Genomic DNA, 17,594 nt, shown 5'->3' on the forward strand with positions numbered 1-17,594 from the left:
CTCCACTGAAGGACCCAACATGTACTATTATCTAATATTATATCCAATATTAAAAATAATAATTCATATATTATACTCTAGTATCTACAAAACAATTCTGTCTGCTCTATAAAAACTGATAAAATGTGTGAAAATATTTTTGAAATTTAACTTAAGAATAAATCTTTACAATGCCCCCCATACACACACACAAAATTTATAGCTTTCAGTTTCTTGTTCTATTTTTCTTGTTCTAGTGTCATGTGAAAACATTGCTTCTAATAACTACATTGCAATTCACTTACAAAAAAAGTCAAAAAACAAATAACCTCACTGATCCTGTCCACATTCATTCAAAAAATATATCAGAGTTAACCAAGTAGCAAGCAACAGGAATACATATATGAATTAAGGCAGCGCCTACTGTCAAGAAACTAATAATCTGGTGAAGGAGATTATAAAATAGCCTCAAAATAATCACAACCCCTCCATTTAAATCCTCATAATACAATTAAGGCCAAATTACTTGATTTTGCATGCCAATGGCATATAGAAATCATCAAGAAGAAAATGTCAAACTTTTCCAATGACATAAAAAAAAATCCATTCTCATAATACATATACATACTTTATATATATATATTACATCAATCTGTTTTATAAAGATACTTAAAATCTCCACTTTGTTCCTTTAAAAACAAGCGCCTGCAAACTGGGCCTTTGGTCCATTTACATCATAGTAAAGATTTCTTGTTGTCCTGGTTGCTGCTTACCTGCTTTTTTTTTTCAAATTAAAAAAAAATATTTTATTGTGGTAAAATATATATAGCAAAATTTATCATTTTAACCATTTTAAGTGTACAATTCAGAGGCATTGAGTAATACATTTACAATGTTGTATAACCATCATGATTATCTATTTCCAGAACTTTATTATCATTCCTAACCAAAAGTCTATGCCCCATTAAACAATAACTTCCCATTTCACCCTACTCCTATCCCTGGCAACCTCTATTCTATTTTCTGTCTCTATGATTTTGCCTAGTCTAAGTACCTTGTATAAGTAGAATCATGCAATATTTGTCCTTTCTTGTCTGGATTATTTCACTTAACATATTTTTAAGGTTCATCCATGTTTTAGCATTTATCAGAATTTTACTCCTTTTTAAGCCTAAATAATATTCAATTGCATGTATATACCATATTTTGTTTATCTATTCATCTGTTGAGGGACAATAGGGTTTTTCTTTTTTTACCCTTTGGCTATTGTGAATAATGCTGCTATAAACCTTGGTATGTAAGTATTCATTTGAGTCCCCACTTTCAATTCTTTTGGGCATATACATAGGAGTAGAACTGCTGGATCAAATGATTCTATGTTTAACTTTTTGAGGAACTGCCAAACTGTTTTCCATGGTGGTTTTATATTCCCACCAGCAAAGCACAAGGGTTTCAATTTTTCCACATCCTCATCAACACTTGTTATTTTTTGGTTTGGTTTGTTAGTTTTTGTTTTTGTTTTTTCCATGATAGCCATCCTAATGGACTTAAGTGGTATTTCATTGTGATTTTGATTTGCATTTCCCTAGTGACTAGTGATTTGGGTATCTTTTCATGCACTTATTGATCATATGTACATCTCTCTTGAAAAAATATAATCTATTCAAGTGCTTTGCCCATTTTTGAATTGGATTATTTTGTTATTGTTGAGTTGTAGGATCCTTTACATATTCTGGATATTAATCTCTTATCAGATCTGTGCTTTGCAAATATTTTCTCCCATTCTGTGAGTTGTCTTTGCACTTTATCCTTTGACACACTCTTTGTTTTTTTAGATTTACATAAAGTGATTTCTACCATTTACTTTTTTACTTTCCAATTCCATTCAAAATTAACTATCATAGACATAAAATATGTTAGACATGAGTTACTATAATTTTACAAATTTTCAAAAATTCAAATTCCAACAATATGTTCCATTTTAATCTAAAGCTACATTGTATGTGACCACTCACTATGAAACTGCTATTAGATAAGTGCCTTCAAGTTTCAGAAGAAAGAATTTTTGCATACAATTAACCAGTTACATAGTAAAGGATTCACTTTTGCCTGTCAATGTTACCGTCTGACTCAGACATTCTGTTTGGGGGCCAATGAGAATGTAATAGAAACTTCATGCTTTAGAAAACAGAATGAATCTCTTGTTCTGCCTATGTTGAGAGGCAACAGAGTGAGGTGATTAAAAGCACGAATCTAGAGGGAAACTGGGTTCGAATTTGGGCTCTGCCATTTCCTAGCTGTGAGGTTTGGCAAGGTTATTTAACATCTCTCTGCCTTAATTCTCTCATATGTAAAATGGTGACAAATACTAGGACTATTCAGAAAGTTGTTGTGAGAATTAAAAGAGTTAAAATTTCTAAAGTGCTAGAAAGACTAACTGGGACAAAATAAGCACGTTCAAGTGCTTGATAAATAAAAGTGCTAAAGCAATTGGTTCCCTAAATTGACTATATTTTTCATCAACATTATTTTATTATTATTACTGAATGACTCATTAATATCTTCCATTTTAATGAAGAAATATTAAAGGTTCTATAGCCCCATAGATTCAACTTTTTTTACTATATGGTTTAGAATTACTATGGAATGAGTAATTCATTTAAGAAATATCTATTAAGAATATACGAAGTATTGAAAATACAATTGTCCTTGATCTCAAGGAACTTATAAAGTGATTGTGAGAGATAACTGCAACACAGTATGATGTGTACAACTACAGGAGAAGTAGAGGGTGCTCTGCAAACCCACAGCAGAGCATCTAACCCAGGCTATGATGGACATGGGGGAGGCTCCCAGGAGGGAAGTGACACAGAGGTTAAGATCTGAAGGCTTTCAGACAGATTGCCTGCTGAAAACATTGGAAGAGGTGAAGAGGGGAAGGATTGGAGAATATTGCAGCCAGAAAGAACTGTATAAACTGCATAAATAAAGCACAGAAGCGAAGAGTTTGATAGGTTGACAAAACTGAGAATGCAGTACGACTATAGCGCAAGAGGGGAGACAGGAGGCTGTACAAAGAAAGCTAAGAGATAAATAGAGATAAAAGCCCTGAAGTATGCAACAAACTATTTTAACTATTTTGAATTTTATCTTAATATGGATGTCAATGCATTGACAAGATCAAATGTGCAGTTCATGAAGAAGGATTGCTTTGATCACAGCAGGGAGAAAGGATGACAAGGGACGAGATGGGAGGCAGGAAGATACTTAGGAAGCTATTGTAGGAATGGTACTAAATATGAAAATAGCCTGAAGAGAAAAAAAAAGGAGGGAGAGAGAAAAGTGAAATATAAGGAGATATTTAGAAGACAAACTGATTATTGTGAAGAGAGAGGAATCAGTGATACTTCTAAGTTTCGGGTATGGGCAAGGATGCATGTTTGTTTAGACTGTTGAAGAAGCTTCAGTAAATTCATACTGGCCTGAAACAAAGTAGGAGAGGTGAAGGAGCAAGAGATAAAGTTGGTTGGGGGCAGATCAAATTTGGCTGTAGGCCAAATTGAGATTTTCTGATTTTTATTTTAAGGCAAATGGGAAGCCATTGGGGAGCTTACCACATCACTGACTCGGAGATATCCCAAACATACTTCAACCTCAACATTGCTGAAGAGTGAAATCACCATTTCCCTCTGCTTTTTTCTGTCCCCTTCCTCTATGAATGAACAACGCTAATGTGTCTAAGCAACCAGAAGCCGGGAAGTCACCTTGAACTCATCTCTCTCCTCACCTGACCCTGCCTCCTTTCTCCTAAGTCACTAAGTCCTGCAGACTTTACCTCTTTAACATTTCCTATTCAACATGATGGCTATATCAAAAATGTATACTTGGTCTTCCTGATCCTGTTTTAACCACCACCAATCTATTATCTACACTATTGCTAAAAATATCTTTCAAAAACACAAAATGGATCACATCAATCCTCCAGGTAAAACCTTCAATGGCTTTCCATCAATTTCAGGAGAAATCCAAACTTCATATGAGGTCTTTCATAATTAGGCCTGTTTTCCTCTCGAGCCACAACCAGCCTTCCTCTCCTTGCCTAGTTACCCCAGGCTCCAGCCATTCTCAAACACTGGCCTTTTCCATCCACTACCACATTTTCTCTTGTCTTTGAGCCTTTGCACATAATGTTCCCTCTGCCTGAATGCAGTTTCATCTGGCTAACTCCTAGGAAATTCAGCACAAATAACACCTCCTCCTAGATATTTCCCTTGAACAGCACCCCTCATTCCCAAATTGTGAGTTAGGTGCCCTTCAAATAAATAGTAATTTATTTCTGTATCTCTCCATTAGTAAATAAGCTCTGTAAGCACAGAGACTATGCCTTCTATTTTTGCATGATTAGCATCTAATCATCCATCTGGCACTTGGACACTCAATAAATGTTCATTGAATGATGAATGAACCAACTGTGAAAATTAATGTGCAGTTTTCTCTCTTTTCAGGTAAATTTTAATTAAAAACAAATGAGTAATATTATGATCGCAGTTATTTTATTTTTAGGTACAAAAAGTCAGGTACATGACCAGCACTGTTACCATAGATACTTTAAGTAACTCAAATACGTCATTTAAACTATTCCCTCACCTAAAAATTACTCCGTATAGGTAAAATTCTATTTTCATTTGAAAATCTTCTAGAGAGCTACCAATTTTGAATTAGTCCTGTCTTCTTTTACTAATGTGTTTTCTCTTTTACAGTAAATACCTATTATACTCACCTGTCTGCAGAAGACTAGAAGCAGGAATGGGCAGTGTAGAGAATAAATAGGACAGGATGAAAAGTATTATCTATTCCAAGAGGTTTCATGTGTAACATTTGAAGAGAAAATATTTGGAAGACAGTTCAAAATCTATCTTCAGATAGAATTAATTTTTTACTTTATTCATACTTCACTATTCTAAATATTTTGAGATAGTTTACTCTAAAAGATAAGTATACAAGATGTATACAGGCTCTCCTAAGTAGTGGGGAGGAGAACTGATAAATTTATCAGAAACATAGGTTAAGGATAGTTGCTGCAATTGAGTTCTGAAAACTGCACTGAGTTTCCTGGCAGGAAAACTAAAAAGGGAAGAAACTTAAAAAATAAAGGGGAGCAAGAACAAATTTTTTTCGGAAATATCATATCTAGCACCTAGCTTGCCATATAATCATTCATAAATATCCATTGAATAAACAAGTGTATCTTTATATTTTTAAAAATTTGACTAGGCTCAGTGGCTCACACCTGTAATTTTAGCACTTTGGAGTCCAAGGTGGGAGCATTGTTTGAGGATAGGAATTTGAGACCAGACTGGACAACATATCGAGATCCCATCTCTACAAAAGATAAGAAAAATTAGCTGGGCATGGTGGTGTGCACCTGTAATCTCAGCTACGTAGGAGGCTGAGGAAGGAGGATCACTTGAGCCAGAAGTTTGAGGCTGTAGTGAACTATGACTGCACCACTGTACTCCAGCCTGGGTGACAAAGCAAGGCCTTGTCCCTAAATAAAATAAAATATGTTTAAACATTTAACAACAAGATTGACAATATCTTCATTGATGGACTTAAGAAAGCTATGGGAAAATCAAAGTGTTTTTTTAATAAGTCCTCACTTTTTTTAAAAAAATGACATATCATTTACGTCTACAAAGACAATTCTATGAAAAACTAACATAATCTAGTCTGTGTACATACTTTAATAGTAATTCTAACTCAACAATATAGAACTTAAATATTTAGAAAAATGGATAGATATCATTTCCTTTGGAGATACCCAGGTGTGTACACACACAAATATCTCTTGCTTTCGGCAAGATTTTTAATAGAAACTGAATAAACAATAAATTTTAAATTGAGCCATCCTTATGGAGATGTACAGAGAGTATGGCAAAATCAATATTTCACTTTGAAAATGAGATAAATCTGATTTCACATGAGCCATCTCACCCACCACAAAGCAAGGCCAAAATTTTTCTCAAGATCTAGCCCTGGATTCCTCCTACAGCCCATATAAATACTCAAAAGATATCCTAAAGTTCTGCCCCCAATGAACAAGGAAAAGTACTTCACACAAAGCATGATTTAAAAAGGGAAGAAGTGTCAGGTATATACTCAAATCAATTAACCAACAAATATCACGTACTTCCTACTTCTGTGTACTCTATCTACCTCATGTGTTCCCAAAAGCCCAGAAGAGCAGTCAGGAAATCAGAGGGCAGCTGAAAGCCCTGGACTCTGAATAAGTCTCCTCTGGACTCTTGGTGATCCAGGCAGGCTCTCAGTCCAACAGCTTTCTGAAGTGCTATCTTGGTTCTCAACTCCCAGTGGGTTAGACTTTTCCCTGGGTGCTTTCAAAGAGCTCCTGGTTTGATAAGACTCTCCTTAGGAGCCTGTGGAAGCCTAAAGGTCTTCTAGAGCTCTGAGGCCAGTTTAAATCCTAAATATCACTTCTACTTCCTCAAACCTCCAGGTATTTATCAATTAAAATTGGTCCTCCATATCTGGCCTCCACTCAAATTCCCATGATGTTCCTCAAGGAGACCTCAAGAGCCACCAAGTTTCAAAATCACTGGTCAGCCACTAGTACTCAAAGACCTAAACAGAGCACTTATTTCAATAGTTAACATCAAAGTTTATTAGGAACTGTTAGAACCATCTAAAAATAATTTCCTAATACCTAAAAGGTAAAGTAGAAAGAGCACAAGATGAGGCAGCAATTAAGGAATGGGTTCTAGTCCCAGTCTGGCCACTAACTCACTTTGTGAAGAAGTCTATTATCCAACCTTCTTTGGGCTAAAGTATCCACACTATTCTACTAACCTGAGCTATTATAAAAATCTAATTTTTTAAGAGATGTGAAAACAATTACTCCTTCAAAAAACAACTTCAAAAAACTTTTCTCCTTTATTCAATTACTCCTTCCTATTTAAACATTTTGAACTTCTACTCTCTGCTCAGGATTGTGCTATGCATGGAATTTATGGTTAGTAGGGAAACCAGAAATGAAATAATTACAATTCTGATAAGTACTATGAAAGAGAAATACTAGGACCAAGGGTAGCATACATCAAGAGACTTAATTTACTGTGAGGGCTCAGGGAAGGCTTCTCTGAGGAATCAACATCAAAACAGAGCCACAAAGAATAAGTAGAAATTAGCTTGGCAAAGAAGTTAAGATTACAGGCAGAAATTCGAAGGCCCTGAAACAACATTCAAATGTAAAGTGGAATTATGGAATACTTAAATAACTTTTCAAAAACTTTTGAAAAAAATCAAAAATTTAATCTGTAACATTGAAATTTAACACACAAAATTTGCCATTTCTAAGCCCCACCCTCCTGTAGGCTCATTGACAGCTTGGATTTTTAATTGTCCAATTTTTCCTAAGAAAACAATAACAGCCTAGTCCTTGCTCTGTTATTTTCTGCTACGTACCAATGCTCAGATAACAAAACAGATAAATGTCCATGTAGAAACAGTGTTTTGGAACACAGAATAAAATTCAGAATAAGCTTTTGGTTTTAGGACATATCATTAGGTACATACAAGTTCAGAATTTATATAGCCCCCTGGCATATTTTCCACTTAAGCATATGTACAAAACCTCTCTATCCCTATCTTTTTAAAAAATTTTTTTTAGTTCAGCATATTACAGGGGTACAAATGTTTAGGTTACATATATTGCCTTTGCCCCCACCCCCGGAGTCAGAGCTTCAAGCATGTCCAACCCCTTCTATCTCTATCTTTAAAAAGAACTCAGTGCTTTGAGTTAATTATCTTTTACATTCACAATTGTAAGACTCTTTTTATATAGACAAAATATGCCAAACTAAAATAGCACGATTGGTCAAATTTTTTGAAGTTACTCTGCTAAATTTCTTTTCAATTTCAATATCCTTTGGAACAGTAGGTTTTGTAAGAGGATCATAGTACATGTACATACCATGATATGTTTTAATTACATTATATTAATAAATGCATAGTAGGGGCTTTTCCTTCTCATAGCTTATTGAGGTACTAAATAGATAATCTGAAGATTTTCACCCTGCTCTGGATCCAGACACATGTAATCTAAAATTATTTTATGTCAACAACATGTATTACTTTTCTTGAATTCTAAACCCATTAAATAGCCTCAATCTGAAAATTAGCTTCATACAATGCTTAAATTGTTGTGCAAACTTCTTTATTCCTACTCTTCTGAAAATGTGCATAACTACTGATTTGCCATGTTTTACTGTTTTAATATAGGTTATTTATAAAATTATTCCCCCATTTCTATAAATAGCTGGTTCAAAAGAAGTTTATTTTATATAGCTAAGCAGTTTAAAAACAATTTTCTTGGAGCTTTTACTAGCTTATTTCAGAAGACCTCCTAAACAGACCTAAGAGTGGCCTGGTATTACATTATGCCACAAAACATATTTCTTACATTTTACAACTAACCAACCACCTCCAATTGCTGAAATTTTATAATTGGTAGAAGTAACAATGTATTATTATTTCTACTATTACAGTCATGTGTTACTAATTATTCAGAGAAGGGAAGTATCAAAATACACTTTTAAATAGCTACAAGATATAATAGTTCAGACATATATAAAGTTTGAGGGTACATAAATAAATCTTAAACATTAAACTTTTTAATTGTTCATATATTTTCTTTTGATTTAGAAGAAATAAAACATCAATGAGGAAAAAGGAAACTCCTGAGGTTACAGATACTTTGTACACAGTTCTTTCTAGTAAGAATTTTGATTAGAAATCAAACTTATTCTTTTCTGAACACTGAAGAAGAGAGATCTTGCAACACTGTCTACTTTAGTAATTACTTTGAACATATTTAAAAAAACAATTTCTCTTATTAGAACATCAAAAACAATAAAATATATCAGAGATTAAAAATAAATTAAAACTCTGTTGACAATTTTCAACTTTAATATTCACTTCACAAAGAATGAATTGAAACATTTTTAACAAGGTTAACTGCTTTGATCATGATGCCTACACAAAAATATTTTTCACATTATTTTGGATCCATGATACATATTTATTTAAACAGGATATTGAGAGGAGGAGAATAAGAAAACAAAATAAAATCCTCCCAGATATGTTGACAGTATGTCAAAGTCAGGAGTAAAATGCATTGGTATCTTATGCTACCAAAATGAAAGCCTTTGACTGAAAAAAACCTTGATCATTATATATGATAGACACATATATATTGTGGTTCATTCAAAAACATTTTTAAATGCATGGTTATTTAAAAAAAATAAACCATTTGAATGGTTAAGTAAATTGACTATTAAGAAACAAAAGTTTTCATAACAAAGTATATAGGTTATTTTTTAATTAAAAATAACTATATGGGAATATGCATGATCTGTCTGTATTTAACATTACTAGAGGAATTCTTAAATCTACATAACATGAAATATTATAAAATAAGTTCCTCAGGAAAAGAAAAATCTTAGCACATTATCCAGATATTAGTGAGCAAAAAAAAATGTAAAAAGTAACTATTTTAAAAATGTAATGTGCTCTAATAAACTTAACTTAGTATATATGAAATACTGTGTGCCCACCATTGTTCTGGGTACTTTGAGGAATAAGAGTACATACATACACACACACACACACACACACACACACACACACACACACACACGCAACATACAGGAAAAAAATGAATCCACATGAAACAACTACAGAATAAAAGATTACCAGTTCTGAAATGACAAAATTTTAGAAATGGAGAACAGATTAGTGGTTGTCCAGGATTAGAGACAGCAGGAGGTGGGTCTGGTTATAATAGGGCAACACACAAGATCCTTGTGATGACAAAAGTCTTCTGTAGGTTGGCTGTGGCAGTGGAGACTGGATACACATGGACTAAAATTATGTAGAATAACACATACACGGACAAGTAGGGAAACCTGAATAACATCAGTGGATTTTCATCAATGTCAACTTCTAGGATCTTTCTGTATTATTCCTCACAACTGTATGTGACTCTATAATTATCTCAAACTAAAAAGTTTTATGCATGACTATAAAATATACTTTCTCCATTCTAAATACCTAGCCCTCAATAGAAATACACAAGGAATAAATGCCAAAATCCCAGTGACAAAAGGTACTGCTGTACCTGTGTGGTAATCCACACAGGTACAGCAGTAATTCCCCTCAAAGAAACCCAGAGTAAGCATTATGTCTAAATATTCTCTGTCAATATATTCTCAATTTTCTTTTAGCTATGTGTTAATTTACAGTAGTTTTAAAGATCACATCTTATAAACTGAAGATTTCTCTTGACACAGTAGTAATAAACTGTGGTGGAATCATCTTTGGTCAAATAGAGAGAGAACCACCATTATCTTCTCTATCCCTCTCTCTCTTTCATCTCTATCTCTCTATCTTTCTCTGTCTCTATTTCTTTCTCTTTTTTCCTTCCTTCCTGAGAAGGAGTTCGTTTGGAGTGAGGGGTAGAATGAGAACACATAAGAATTTCACAAAGTCTGGTCTTTACGTACTTTGAATCTCTTGGAAAAGATTCAAACATCATTCTCTTTCACTAATGCAAGAGGAGAAATAATGTGTAGACCACTCTGGAATTCCTTTGCTGTGAGGAAGTGAAGGTGACCAAAGGCAGGGTGACCTGCAACCGCACCCAGATAAAACGGGTGTGAGTAGCGTAGATTCCAATTTCTGTCAAATGACTTCTGTGGCCTCGACTTTCAACCTGACACTTGTCCGCTTGCGATGAGGACGCAAATGAGGACATCAAGCCCCTCTCCCGCCCATCCTGAAGCTTCACCCTCCCTCCGTCAGCCTCCCCCTCAAAGATGCTTCTGCGCTCTGCGCGTCCTCCTGCCCCCACCCAGCCGCTGCCCCCAAGCTCAGCGGGCAGGGGCGAGCCGGGGGCCCGGGGACGGGGGCCAGGTAGGGCCAGGGACGCCGGGCGGGGGCCGGGCAGGGGGCCAGGGACGCCGGGCGGGGGACGAGGCAGGGCCAGGGACGCCGGGCGGGGGCCGGGCAGGGCCAGGGACGCCGGGCGGGGGTCTAAGGCCCGGAGTGGCGGGAGAGGCCAGCGGCACCGAGCGTCGCGGGTTGGCGGTGAGGACTCACCCGCATTCTGCAGCGTTTCGATGTTTTGGGGTCTGGTCGCCAGCTCCGCCACCATCTGCACGAACTGGGTCCGGGCTTTCTGGTACTGCTCGAACACTGCGGGGGAGAGGCCCAGTGGAGCCGCCGCTCGGCCCGTCGGCCCCGCCGCCCGCCCGTCGGGGCGCCCCGCCAGCCCGGCCGCCCGCCCGCCGGCCGCCGGCCTACCTTGCAGCACCTGCCTCTGACTCATGGCGCCGCGCCGCTCTCCGCCCCGACCGCCCCGACCGCCCCGCCGCGCCGCGGCCCGTCCGCGCCTGCCCGCGTCCGCCGAGGGGCGACCGCGGCGACGGCTCAGCCTCCGACGGATCCGTCCCTCTGTGTACCCGCGTCGCCCGGGCAACCGACCGGAACCGGAACGCAGCCGTCTCGCGGCAACGGCCAGGCCCGGGCGTGACGTCACAGGCGCGGTGCCGGGGCGCCCCGCGCGGGGCAGAGGCGGCGCGAGGGCGGCCGGCCCCGGGGAACGCCGCCTGCAGGGGCTCCCCCGGGCTGCCCAGGTCGCCAGACCGCTGCGGGGGGCGTCCCCCGTCGAATGTCACCGCCCTCGTCGTGGGCGCGGAGTGCAGGCGTCCTCCGGGAGCCAGGAGCCCGGGATCGTCACAGCCCCCCGGCCGGCGCGGTTCCCAGCCCGCCGCGCGGGCGCCCGGAGAGCCCACCAGCCGGGAACCTGGCCCAGCGCCGCACAGGGCCCCTGCAGCCCTGGAGCTGTCCGAGCCTCGACGGTCGAGGGAAACCCCACGCGTGACGACGCGTGGTCTGATAAACACATTAGTGTCAGGGCAACCCTTAAGTCAGTGTTTCCCTCTTTAACCCAGCTGTTATATTCCTGGAATTCCTGGTCTCAAGATTCCCGAAGGATCCCGAGGACCATGTTCATACACTGAGCTACACTCTATTGAAAGTATTTAATGAGCACTCAGATTCAGTCAGAAAAGCAGACGAGGAAACAAGGTGATAAACGTCCTGTCTTCAGTGGCTTTCTCCTAATTACTACTAATCTTGCTGTTTCCTCACTTTTATATGATTTTTAAAAACATTTTGTCTATTAAATTTAATCTTTATTTTGTTGCTGAATGACATTTCCAAAAGAGAGAGAATCTTTACCTGGAAAACCAGACTTCTCTAGTTTTTTTAACTTCAACTCTTTACCTAATTTTTTTTTTTTAAGAACTTTTAAATACTTAGTCTATCACGGGTTTCTAGCTTGTCTTTGAAGAGTATATACCAAGTGTTCCAATGACAGGCAGGTGTCAACTTTAAATGTTTCTCTATCAGAAACTACAATTTCACCAGGTGTCAAATGGGTAGATAGCCGCAGCTGCTGCTGCAAGACAGGAAACCCCTTGATATTTCTTCTTCTACAGAAAGGAGCATGCAAACTTAGCTGGTTTTTATATTTGGAGTGAATCCTCTATAATAATCTTTAAGATCACACCCTGACCTGAGCTCTCTGATGAAGTCCTAATATTTAATGGAGCTCCAAATAGTTGGGGAATGGACTAGCAATCAGAGAGAAGAACAAATGTGTTTAGTCGGGTCCCTGATACCTCAGAACAGGTACATGTCTTTTCCTTCTGCAGTTCAGAAGCCAGTGATATCCACCATCCTTTTACTTAACTCTAAGCCATAAATTCTACAATGATATCTACATTCTCCTAAGGGAACAGGTCCTTTAAAATGAAAGTTGTTGTGCACTCCCATTTAGAGATGTGGGGGGAAACATTGAGTAAATAATTAAGATTGCAAATAAACTGCTGTAATTTTCAGTTCCTTGTTGCATTGTTTTTAAAAATCCCCTTAAAACTAAAAGGTTCCATATTTGGTTTCAGTCCTTAAACAAACAATTCAAACTCTTAAGCTACTCTAGCTGCCATTTTTAGCAATTGCTTTACTATTTGTTTTCTACTTTAAAAGTGTTAAGAGCTCAATAGTGAAAAAAAGGTCTAACCCTATAAACTTAACACAGTCTACTTATGAGATGCTACAAAGTTCTTTGAAAACTTAAGGTCAAGTGGTATGCTGAATATTTACTTTGAGTCTTTGAGTTAAATTGCATTGCTCCTGATAAAACATAATATAGAATGCCTACTTCATATCTAAAATTGGACATATTAAATAAGCTAGATCTTTGCCCTTTATTCTAGCCTTCTTTTTAAAAAGTCTTTAAAATTAAATGGAGAAATATAACAGAATAATCATAATATGCATATAAATAAAATTGTTAGTAATTCAAATATAAAATATGGCAAACAGATTACTTTTATTGACAAGAAAACCAATCTAGATTTTCTGGCCCATTTTCAACTTACTAACTTTAAAACAAAATACCATTCTGTTTTATAAAGTTAAATGAATGCTCCATGATCACATACACACCTTACATACCTCTAAACTAACAATTAAGCAGTGAAAAACCAAACTGTTCAAAGAGATAACTTCAGTTTTAAAAAAGTGTCATTAAACTAAGAGTACTGTTCTTAAAGTACCAGCTGACTTTAGAGGTATACAATGTAATTAACATATGACACTATACATTTGATTGAGAATGAAATATTATCTGAACAACTTGCAAAAGTGTTCTATGAAAGGTTTGTTTGGAAACCTTTGGCTCCTTTTGTAAAAGGCTAATCATAATATGTAACACTTCAACATCATTTTTTCACTTAAGCCCTTCTTTATTTATGAAAAGGAGACTGAAAAAGTCAACAGGATAAAGACAGTTTTAAAATCCTGTTCTGTTTCTCTTTACTTATCTTCTTTGAGAATTCAGAAAATCCCATTATCATGGGAATATCTGCTATATGTATCCCTAAAAGAAACTTTGCTAATTTTAACATCTATGTATTTTTTTCTTCAGGTCCTAGCTGAATTTTAAAAGTTAAAGCTTTATGTATGCTAATTAGATATTAACAGCTACATTTTAAAAACTGTTGAGGTGAGTCATGTGTATATATATTCCTCCATCAAGTCAAACATATATTAAATACCCACGTGTGCCAAATACTTTGCTAATAAGAGAATGTGCCTTTCTTCCATCACATGGAGTCTAGTAAGAGATAGACATTAATTCATTCTACAAGCATATACCTACGGAAGTCTGTATTAATTCATTCAACAAGCACATACTGCAGCCTGCCAATGTTTTAAGGGCTGTAATTGCTCTAAGCACCATGAGTGTTTTGAGAACACACATGAGGGACTTAGAGTAAAGTAGGTGAAGGGTGAGAATATCTAAAACATCATTTAAATAATAAAAGCCTTTTTGTTTTTAATAAAAATTAGCTGGGTTTTATTCAGATATGAAATCTCCTTCCCCTCAAAATTAATTTCCCCCAAAAAACATTGTTAGCATTTTAAAAGGCATTCAACTGCATGTAATTATTTAAGTTATGAGAATATAAAGATTATTTTGCCAACACCAAATCTAAATTACTAAAACAACTCCATATTTACAAACGAGTTAAAAATAAAGGCATTACATACTCCACAATCAAGTTAGTAGACCCAAAATATTGTCTTTAATGATAAAAGCAGACGTGACTATCTGAAATGTTGCACTGTCCCTCTTTTGGGAAATAACATCGGCATTTTACCTTTAGGTCTGAGCAGACCATCCAGTTGTGTCATCAAGTTTGTCACCCTAGCTGAAGAGACTTGGACACTTCCATCTAGGAAGGGCAGATTAACATTTCTATGTATGCTTTGTGTTTGTGTCTTATTTCATAGTCTTGGCTTTTCAACCCTTTTAAAGTCAACTCATTACATTTTAAAGTTTTTTGTTTCTTTTTAGTGTTAAGGCCAATAGAATGTTAAAAGGGCAATGATTTAGTTGGCCCCAAAGACCTAAAAATATACCTGTACATGGCTTCCTTTCCAGCAATTCAGAGGATGCAGAGATTGAACACATCTTTCCCACTCCTAAAGAAATCCGTGATTAGGAGATTCCACACACGAATAATTTTGCTTCCAAAAAAGGGTACCATATAGCTCAAAGTGATTGATACTAAAAACAGATACTTTTAATGTGGAAATCTGAAATACAGCATAACATTTTCTAAGGCAATGCCATGCATAAAAACCAAACTCAATTATCTCAGTTTAGCGTGTTAAGTGATATAAGTATCTTCTTCACTTACATGAGTTCTCTTAATTAAAAATTGTACCCAAAACCTGCGTCACCAGATAGAAAAGCCCAAGCGCCTTGGCACAGAAGCCCGTCAGCCACTGCCTTTCAATGCCCTCACCCTCAGCCCTCCGAACCCTTTAAAATCTTGGCGATGCTGGACTTGTGTCAGAGAAGGTATGTACCATTCCTCTCCCACCTTTCCCCCAACATTTTCTTATAGTAGTTTCATAGTTTCAGATCTTAGATTTAAGTCTTTTATCCATTTTAATTTGATTTTTGTAGATGGCGAGAGGTAGGGGTCTAGTTTCATTCTTCTGCATATGGATACCCAGTTTTTCCAGCACCATTTATTGAAGAGACTGTCTCCTCTCCCACCTTCCTGGTAGCATAGGGCACAAGAGACAAAGGTGAACGGGGCCACATAGCAAAGGACCCCTAGAGCCCACCAAGCCCGCGGGGATGCAGCCCACGCATCCCTCAGGTGCGGTCTTGCCAGGGCTGAGCAGTGGCTGGCTCTCCCCGCCCAAGCTGGACGGGGGCAGGTCCCCGTGCGGGGAGTGCCCAGGGTCCTCGGTTCCACGGCCTTGGCAGGCAGCTGTGCCCCGAGTTAACAGGGGGGTCCGGCAGAAGGGAAGAATGTGATACTCCCCGACTTTTTGTGATACTCCTCGGCTTTTTCCATCACCCAAAGTTTCTCCAACTCCGACGAGCAATCTCGCGGAGACCGGAGTATCTAAAGGAGGAAGGGGGCCCGGGAGCCGGGTGGGGCCGCCCGCGGGCGAGGCGGCGCGGGGGAAGGGGCGGAGGCGCGCGGCCCGAGGGCGCGAGTGCGGAAGCGCCGGGCGGGCTGGGCCCGGGCTTCCCTCCCGCGGGGCCTCCCCGGCCGAGCCCCGCGGGGCGGGGGTGGGGGTCGGACTCTGCAGCCCCCTGGCAGCGCCGCGGGGATGTGGGGCAGGCGCGGCGGGGCGGCTGTTAAGATGAAAAGGCCTCTGTCCTTTCGCTTTGGTTCCCGGGCCGGGCCTCCCGCTCCAGCCGCAGTGCCGCGCGGGGGCTCGGGCGGAGGTCCCGGGCCAACCGCTCAGCGGTGCGGCCGCGCCGCGGGCCCGGGGAAGGTGCGGCCACCTCGCGCGGCGCCGCGGCGGTGGGGAGCCCTGGGACCCGAGGCCCCGCAGCGCTGGCGCAGCCGGAAAAACTCGCGGCAGCTGCTCGGGGCGGCCTGCTGCGCCTCGTCTGCTCCCGGGACTTCTAAAGAGAGCCCTGGGCTGGGAAAGTGGGGAAGGGGTTCGGGCTACTCTCCTTGCCGGGAGCGGGGTGTGGGAACCCTGCGCCACCTCACAGCAGCCAGCTTCTCTAAGAGCCCGCGGCGCAGGCCGGATCCCAGAAGCTGGGAGAGGAGCCAACAGCCTATTTAGAAAAAAAAGAAAGAAAGAAATTAAAAAAAAAAAAAAAAAGCTGCACCTCACCGCGCATGTGCGAGCCTCAATTTTTTTTTTAATTTTGACGTCATTTCGCTATATCAAGTCCCAAGCCTAAATGTCTTGTGCGTTGGTTACTCTGATGAATAATTGACTGTATACTTTGACTCTTGGAAATTACTGCAAAAGTACAGAGAGCAGGTTTTCAAGGTTTCTGAAACTACTGAAACAAAAACAGTGTCTCCTGTTTATCCACTCTGCATGTCCGTTTCCCCCACAGAGATGATCAGAGCCGAGAGTGAGCTCCGCTAAAACAGACTAATTTCGAGGACACGGTGGCACTCCATCTCATTCTTTCAGAAGAGATGGTTTGCGCCGGAATTTGCACCTTTGCTTTCTGATATTTCTGAGGATACATCTGATTATTGCTAAAGCTTCATTAATTTACCTCCTACTCTAATGTAACCTAATATTTATTTTTTTAGAGTAAAGAATAAAGGTTCTTATATGAACAACATAAAAGATTAACTACCTAGATGAAGAAAATACTAATACCTTTCCTATTAGTAAGACAGACTTGGTCTTAAGAAAATGAATTTTTATTAAGAAATGTTTTTTTCTAGGAGGGCTTTCAGGGGGGTCCTGGTGAAATTATACACAATAGATTATAATTTGTTTCATTTTTAAGTTAAGGGTAATGGTCTTAGAAGTTCACAAGTAAAGTTGCAAGTATACAAATAATTTCAGTCTGCTTATGGTCATGTTCCAAAGATAAGCAACCTAAACTCCTGGCTTAAAGAGTGTCTTGCAATACTAAAAACACAGATGGGTAATGTGAAAATAGAGATTTCTTGTAGCCC

At 39.1% G+C, this 17,594-nt stretch overlaps 1 protein-coding gene across 2 annotated transcripts in view; it reads right to left on the minus strand.

The window, feature by feature from the left end:
* The window catches only part of SPAG6 (sperm associated antigen 6), a 61,617-nt gene extending 50,072 nt beyond the window's left edge, over nucleotides 1-11,545 (minus strand). The window contains exons 1-2 of one of the 2 annotated variants that reach the window (XM_075997663.1): nucleotides 11,359-11,545; nucleotides 11,155-11,250 (exon numbers count right to left, since the gene is read on the minus strand). In XM_075997663.1, coding sequence (XP_075853778.1) covers nucleotides 11,155-11,250; nucleotides 11,359-11,383 — 121 coding nt within the window. In that variant the 5' untranslated portion in view covers nucleotides 11,384-11,545. The remainder of the gene's footprint in view (nucleotides 1-11,154; nucleotides 11,251-11,358) is intronic. The other variant, XM_075997662.1, reaches the window with a different exon arrangement.
* Nucleotides 11,546-17,594: the final 6,049 nt, after the last annotated feature.

The sequence above is a fragment of the Microcebus murinus genome, chromosome 25 (assembly GCF_040939455.1).
Source record: "Microcebus murinus isolate Inina chromosome 25, M.murinus_Inina_mat1.0, whole genome shotgun sequence".
In the NCBI taxonomy this organism is placed as follows: Eukaryota; Metazoa; Chordata; class Mammalia; order Primates; family Cheirogaleidae; genus Microcebus; species Microcebus murinus.